The 8,281-nt window shown below is 37.7% G+C and overlaps 1 protein-coding gene across 1 annotated transcript in view; it reads right to left on the bottom strand.

Annotated features, from left to right (window-relative positions):
* Positions 1 to 251: 251 nt before the first annotated feature.
* The window catches only part of TOMM70 (translocase of outer mitochondrial membrane 70), a 53,722-nt gene continuing 45,692 nt past the window's right edge, over positions 252 to 8,281 (bottom strand). The window contains exons 8-12 of the mRNA XM_003418962.4: positions 7,994 to 8,101; positions 6,834 to 6,950; positions 4,976 to 5,073; positions 3,862 to 3,984; positions 252 to 1,307 (exon numbers count right to left, since the gene is read on the bottom strand). Coding sequence (XP_003419010.1) covers positions 1,154 to 1,307; positions 3,862 to 3,984; positions 4,976 to 5,073; positions 6,834 to 6,950; positions 7,994 to 8,101 — 600 coding nt within the window. The 3' untranslated portion in view covers positions 252 to 1,153. The remainder of the gene's footprint in view (positions 1,308 to 3,861; positions 3,985 to 4,975; positions 5,074 to 6,833; positions 6,951 to 7,993; positions 8,102 to 8,281) is intronic.

Raw genomic sequence — 8,281 nt, 5'->3', positions numbered from 1 at the left:
ACCTGGAGATGGCAATTAGGCCTTAGAGATCAAGCTTACCTCCAGACTGAAAAGCACTCCACACATCCTCAACAGCTTTGGAAGTACTGGCTCAAGTTCCTTAAGCACATGCAGCCACAGCTGAAGCACTAAGCTTGTAATTTCAGGAAATACTATGCTTTTGGCCCTAAGATTTACTTACATCCTTTTTAGATGTGAACCTTTAACCAAATTTTCTTCATTAGAAATTTTAGGCTAATTAAATACTTCCATCTGTCACACACCATCTTTATTTAGGTTATACGCACAACCGACCTGCATTTTCTTTACAAAGTACACTATTATCACATGCAGTAGACACAGCGACAGACAGTTATAAACACACCCCCATTCACTCTCGCCTGGCCCGCTCTCCCGTTGATCCTCAGGTTTCCGCCACACACGTCAATCGGAGTACTTTGCTTCTGCATAATTTACTGTATAAAAACTGGCTACTGTGGACTTTTAAGAACAATGTACATTATCCATTAGGGCTGAAGGGGGATCAAAGGGTTAACAGTTGTCACTGAGTCTAAAGTCCTGCAGAGTCAGAGGAAGTGTGCATGCTGACAGTGTTTGAAAAGACCTCTCAATTTTGCTGTCTTTGAAACAAAATCCCCATTTAAACTTTGTTTCCTTCAAAAAACAAAATCTACTAAAAGGGATTAATTGAACATAAGAAATCTATTTTCCAGCACTTACTATGTTAATTTAAACACGAACATACTGTAAAATTCTCACATATTATTCACACATACATGTACACACAGACAAAATCATCTAGAACATAATCACCCCCCACCCCTTCCCTTGGGGGAGGGGAAAAAAAAACCCAGATCGACAAATCAAAGTTTTTATTTGCATGGCCAGTTATCGCTGGTGCTCTGCAACTTTAATACCCTTTCCCAGGCTTTAAGCTTTAACTGCACAGGGACTCAAAGCTGCAGCACTGCAAACTCCCTTCGACAGCCACTCCCACAACACCTACACATGAAACGGATGTAACAAATGACAACACCACAATTGGAGTTACTAAGTTCCACCATTCAACACAGTTCAGGACAGTGTCTGTAGGGTTCAGTTGAAGAGGGGGTAAATGTCTTCTAAAAAGAGGGTCATTTTCCTCCCCACCGTTTTATAATGTTGGTGGCTTTAATCCATATTTCTTTGCAACTTCTGTCTGGGCATGGGCGGCATCACAAAGGGAATACAGATGAGCCATCTCCATTTCCGATTTGGCCAGGTTGATAGCTTTGTTGAACATGTCAATGGCTTTCTCCATGTTTCCTCTAAAAGAACAACATTCCAGTCTCAGATTCAACAAACACTTCACAGTATCCAGTGATGCTGTCAGTGATGCTACAAGGAGTCTGACCACTAAGTTTCCCCTATGATTCTAATGCTCCTTTATAATCAACAAAATAGGGCCTAGCACACACAAAGCACTCACTGAATGCTAGCTACTATTACTACTACTATGTGCGTACTTATATCTCCTTTTATATTCTTTGTTTATAGATACCAACAAGTTTAGAGAAATGATTTATTTAACATCATAATTCTATTTGGTTCCAAAGTTTTGCTTCTTTCTGCTGTATCAAGAGGCTTCTTAGCGAACAATGACGTAACATCAGAGAACCAAGGAGCACTCAAGGACCTTACGCACAGATCTGTGCCAGTTCACCTTCTTTTCAGTCTCATCTCTTACCACCGTCTCCTCACCCCATGTCTGTCTATCTGTAGTTCCTTGACTGTGCTGTACGCCCACACCTGCACATACTTAGTACCCTTCTGCATGGCCTGGTCAAATCTTCACCATTCTAAAGCTCAGTTCAAATGTAATCTCATGAAATTATACTTTCCCCTTTGCTATACTGGGCAGAATTAGCTGCTCCCTGTCCAGTGTTCCCATAGTTCTACTGTCATTCTATGCATGGTCAGAGAGATACACATTTGTCTCCAGCACAGTCTTACTAGCTCCGTGGTGAACACCTCTCAATTCCCAGAACCTGGCGCAATGCCTGGTGATAAGCATCTGTTTTATTTTTCTATTTATTTATTTATATATATGTTTGGTCAGTAAGATACAATCTATCTCTTATGGTCTATATCTGGTTAGGCTTTATACCTCTGCCAAGAACCAAAAGCTTTTTAAAGTAACCATATATACATGTATTTATGTGACCATACAACAAATATTTAAGTGTCTACCTTATATTCCAGTTAGATTCTAAGACATAAGAGGTGCCTCTGGAGTGACTTTCTTTGATCTCCTACTGTAATGTATGGCTACATGCTAGACATTTAAAAAACTGTAACTTTTTAAAGAATATATGGGCAGACAGGTAGCGGATCTGCTAAATCCTAGGACAATCAGGAGTTCTGTCTTTCCATCCATTCATCCACCCACCCACTTGTAAAGTGAGATTTGGAATGGATTCCTTAAAGTACAATTAACACGTGAACAAACATCCATCTATTCATCCAACCATCTATCCAAACCACACCAACCCTCTGCCAGCGAGTCCATTCCCACTCTTAGCGAACCTATAGGACAGAGCAAAACTGCCCCATAGGTTTCAAGGCTGTAATCTTTATGCAAGCAGACTACCACGCCACATCTTTTATCTTTCTCCCATGAGGCAGCTGGTGGGTTCAAACTTAGGACATTTCAGTTGGCAGCCGAGCACTTAACCACTGCACCACCAGGGGTCCTTATCTATCTGGTATGGTTTAGAATGAATTCTTTAAAGTACAATTAACACATAAAATTCCATCCAATTCCCTAAATCTGGGTCCATAACCAAGGATATTTGAACACCTTGAATTAAATGTAGTGTTTTTATGTGCATTATTCTAAGAAAAGTCCACAGCTTTGCTTAAAAAAGATTAAGAACTACCCTATCTTAGTCTAGTATGAAAATATTTTTTTCAAATTAACAAATCAGCAACTAAGAAATAATTTACATGGAAATGTCAGTAAAGAACCACAGTAATTTTCATAACCCTACATATATCCTGCCTACTCCATACCAGGGATAGGACACAGGAAAGACTGAAAGAGAGAATTAACTCATGCCAGTTCCTGAGAAGTGACAGTGGCAAGAACAGTAATTTGACATCAGTGAGACAGGGGCTCAAATCCTATTTCCACTGCTGGCCTGCTGTGTAACCTTGTTAGCTTAGCCAATCTGGGTATCAGGGTCTGCACTCTTCGATTAAACTGGGAACCATATAACCTCTATCTTTATGAAGATGAGGGGTAAAGCCTAATTGAAATATTTGGAAAGCGCCTAAAAGGTTTAGTACCTGGCCTAGAGCAGGTACACAAATGAATGGCAACAATAATATTAAGTTGGTATATGATAATAAATTCCATGGTGTAAACAGTTTTCACCTGTTTAATGGTGATCTCAAGTGCAACTCTGAATCATATTTATACTAAACAAGAAATTATAGAACTCAGAGTTACAAAACAATCATCTTATTGAACCCCGATGTTAAGGAAAATGAACAGGTGTCAGAGAAGATGTTGCAACTTGCCCAAAGTAACCTGGCTGGATGCTTCTTTGGACCAGGAGACAGATCTTCCATCAGCCTGGCTAGCCTTCTACTCTAATTCATCTGCTTGGCTGCAACAACTTTTATGAGTGTGACTTCTCCACTGGAAAATAAAACTAGAAAAATCAATGTAATATAGCTTCTCGAAGCTTGCCTCAAAAGGCACACTGTATCAAGATCTTAAAATTTTAATGGCTATTGACACGAACATGTCTGTAATGAGAAGAAAGAAAAGTCTACGGAGCTGTCAAAAATTTCCCAGGGACAGACTCTAGAAGTTACCTTTGCACTTCAATAGTTCCCATGGTCTCATATGCAAAGTCACATTTGTTGTCAATTTCAATCGCCTTGCTGATAAGCTCCAAACCTTTATCCAGATCTTGCTTCCACTGAAGCTGAAGTAAACTGCAAATGCAAAAAGGCAGTTAGATGTGACTTTTCATGGCCCCGTATCAGTAGGAATACAAGTGTGTGATTCAATTTCTGCCCCTAATCAATTTATAATCTAACTTACAAGGGGGAAAAAAACAGCACACTCATTTGTTGCTGACTGTCCACACTACACTTTGTAAAACAGGACGTTCTATGATTTGGATGCTGCGTGAACACCATATCGTATACAAGCAGTCCCTAGGCTACGCAAATCCAACTGTTGTACAACTCTAGTTATGAATCAACACCAGTAAAGCCTATTATATGAAAAATTTGTAGTACATACAGTGGCTCATGGTAGCAAACGGGCGCTACTTTGCAATGCGCATCAAAACATTACTACTGTACTGTGATGTCCAAAATGTTTTAGTGTATCTGGAAGTGTTTTTCGTGCATAGAAAGGTACAATATATAACCTCATGGGGCCCTCGATGTGTAAGTGGTCAGAAATCGCCTGGATGGATGTCATGCAGCGCCTGAGTGTATATATAATTAGCATAAAATGGTGTTTTCTTCTCAATTTATAGTGGCTCTGCAGTATTAGATCCTTAATAGGAAAAAAAAAAAAAAACGTCCAGCAGTCTAGACATTATTACTAACTCACCTAGCAATCACTGAATACTTTACTTTGTATAAATTTCAGTGAATTTTCTCATAATTCCAGTCCATTGGACAGGGAAAAATTATACACGTTTCCTATTTTTGATACAAGTAACATCTGACAGGATGTTCAAAGTTGAAATTAAAACCCTTTACCTAAAGGGAAAATAGTACATTTACCAATATCTGTATAAGAATGAAACACAAGTAAAAGAACAGTGAAACTTCCACAAGCATTAAGGAATCTATCAATTAATTTCAGTGATAGCTTCTCTGCCACAGTTCGCTTCCTCAATGGCCAAAGACAATCCATTTTATTACTATTTAATTTCTTATTGGATCAAACAGTCACAAAAATACATACCCTTTATGAACATATGTTGTGGCATTATCTGGCTCCAAATCAATACATTTATCATACATTTCATCAGCTTTACCAAACTGCTGTTGATCTGTTAATGCCTATGTGAGGAGATACTTCAGTTATATTAAGGTAATTGTCAACCTAAGCAGTTACAGTATACTGCTTATTAAAATTTACTTCGTTTATCCATTCATTACCAAATTACTATGTTTGGGAGATACAAACTGGTATAAAATGCTACATCTTAGTTATTTTATTGGGGTTTTAAGGTGGCATCGTTATAAATCTCTATATATGTGTATATATGTATAAAGTTACATTATATGTAACAATATATATACAATGTAGAAAAAATTAGAAGCGGGATCAAAGGAGAGAAATTGTAGTGCAAAGAGACTATACTAAGGCTAGTGCTGACTGGAAGACAGCTCAAGCCAGCCCAGACCAGGTTTAAGGAAGCACAGTGACAGGGACAGGTGCAATCAGGAAAGTTCCACAGAACAGCTGTTCCTGCTTGGCTTCTTCAAAAGCTATTAGGTGACGTTCACTCTTGGTTCCTCATAAAAATCTGCACCAAAAACGTCTTTCTGAATTCCATGACAATGATAAGGGCTGTGCCGTCACCTTCTGGTTTGTTACTAATTAGTGCAAGGCACAAAGCCAAGAGTATCCCCTATTTAATACAAATGTCATGACTATAATGTGCATGTGTCCTAACTTCCATACATTCTATAAAATTACTATACAGTACATGCTTTTAATAAATAATTCAATAGAGCATGTAGTCACCAACCAACACGTAGTTTTTTATTATCACCACCTTGTCTAGGAATTGTAAGAACAAAGACTGAATAGATAAGATTATTTCAAACTAAGGTTAAAGACCTTCTAGGTTATTTCATACCCCAGATTTCAAACCCTAATGCACTGATGTGTAAACCTAAAAATAACAGATTGAACACAAATCAGTCTTCTCATAGTAAACCTTCAAAGTCTTTGCAAAAGTTTTCTGATGTCTAAAGACAGCATAAAGGAAATTAAAATCCAAACAAGCTTAACAGTGGTTTAGGGAGAGGTTTGTGAGGGGAAAAAAACCCATTTCTTTTGTAATAAAAAAATGAGATATAAGATATACTATAAAGTACTGACGTGGCTGATTTATGTAGACACCAAAAGCAACTTTCAACTTTAAAAGCTAAGGGAGAAAACAGAATCATTCAGACATAATTTATTTTAAGGGAAAAAAATGTAACTGTGGCTCTAAGAAGCTAATCAGTTTCATTTAAATGGATGATTTAAAATTAATAACTTTTCAAGGACTTCAGACTACAATTAAAAAGTTAAAATAATTCAAACTTAAATCCTATTTCCCACAGCTTCAATTCTAAACCAAGGAATACTTCCAGAATAATTTTAACTATTTTAAAAGACCAAAGAAAAAATAAAACAGGCTGTTACACAGCCTATTCACCACTTAAAAGAACAGTGATAAAGCAGGGGACAAAAACCCTTTCCGTGGACATTTCCACTGCCAATTACATACAGGAAGTTTTCTTAAAGTAATGGTTTTTTTTTTTTTTTTGCAAACCAATCCAAAAGCAGTCATGATGGAAATGCTTTGTTTAAGCTTTCTCAAATTATGAATTTAGGTCATAGTTTTCAAACTGTGTAACATAAGACCTCATGGGGTAACTGAGGACCACCCTAGAGCCAGGAGAATCAACGCAGGAACAAAGCCACCTGCTTCCACTGTAGCTGCAAGCAGGGAAGCAGTGTCCTCACATCAGGATCTGGCGTGTGAACGCGTTTCTTTAAAAAAGGACCTGCAACTGAAAAAATTTTGAAAAATCACAATTACCTGGGCATACAGTGCGTAGCCTTCGGCACACCTTGGAAATTTCTTTATGACTTCTTCAAAACCTTTCATAGCCGCTTGGATTTGTGAAGAATTGTTTCCTGTATATGCCTGGCGATACTATTCAAAAAATCGAAACAGGCCTGTCAAATCAAGAACTCAAAACTCGTGGAACGTTAACACGTTACGGGAATAATGATCAGAATCGCAGATCAATATACAATAAACCCACCATCTTTGCACTGCAATTCTGATCACTGTGGGGCAGCTCTACTCCATCCTTAGGGTCGTTATGAGTTGGAATCAACTCAGTGGCAGTAGGTTTCATTTTATTTTAATCACACAATATTACATAAATATTTCCAGAAAATCAGGTGATTTGCTAATATAATTTGCTGCATCTCAAAGGGTTATGAAGAAATATCTCAAGAGCAGGGGGCAAAAGGTTATATACAATTAGGACTTCACTTCCACTGTACAGATTCAAGATGCTCTAGAGGGCCTATTAACTTGTAAGAAGTTAAACCCTCAACTTTGAGTGAAAACAGCAAATAGGGGGATTTAAATCTGATATAATTTACTATCACTTTACGAATAGTGCTACAAACCACACTTATCTAATAACTTTTTTTCATTTCTAATATAATTCTTAACTGTTTGTGACCCAATTTCTTTCTTTAAAAGCAAAATTCTTACAGTACTCAAGGCTATGGGGCTAACTGGAAGTATCTCATTTCATTAGAAATGGACTTGTCTTTTCCTTTTCAGCTTTGTGTTTCTGAATATTGTTAAGAAGTGGCATTCTAAAGGAGAGATGGGAGGGCAGGCATGTGGTGTCAGGACTGCAGAGTGTTTCCTCAACAAGCTTTTGTCTTTGTACTGGTTTATGGTGAGAAGCAGGAGAGCTGTGCTGGTGCTGGGTAGGGGGTGTAAAATCAGGGACAAACACCCATTCAGATTAACTCACAGAAAACATCCAGAGAACTAAAGGAGCTGTATCTCAATCAACATACACACTTTTCCCCTAAACTAACATGTACCTCCCGCTGTAGTCATCCTTTAGGGAAAAAAGGGAATGATTTCGTAGACAATGAATTCTCATTTTTGTTAACACGGAGACATAAAAATGATATTTAGAAAACAGAGAAGAAAGTATTACCTACCAATGCGAAACACTTCTGAGCTTGTGCCAGAGCAGACTCAGGTCTTAACCTGATACATTCATCAAAATCTGCCACTGCTTCTTCAACTTGATCAAGAAGTATTTTCAGCTAAGAATAAAAAAATATATATAAATTAATGTAATTCCAAATAATACGTGCACCAAGTAAGCACTCATTGTGCTCTTCTCTATTCCCATAGCTTAGCACAATGCTAGGCATGTAGTAATTATTCAGTATAGAGTTACTTTCTAGAAACAGTGAGCTTGAATATCCTGTAATTTGAAAGGA

The sequence above is a fragment of the Loxodonta africana genome, chromosome 20, assembly GCF_030014295.1.
Source record: "Loxodonta africana isolate mLoxAfr1 chromosome 20, mLoxAfr1.hap2, whole genome shotgun sequence".
NCBI lineage: Eukaryota > Metazoa > Chordata > Mammalia > Proboscidea > Elephantidae > Loxodonta > Loxodonta africana.
The sequence above is the reverse complement of the archived record's forward strand: the minus strand, read 5'-3'. Positions and strand labels throughout refer to the sequence as shown.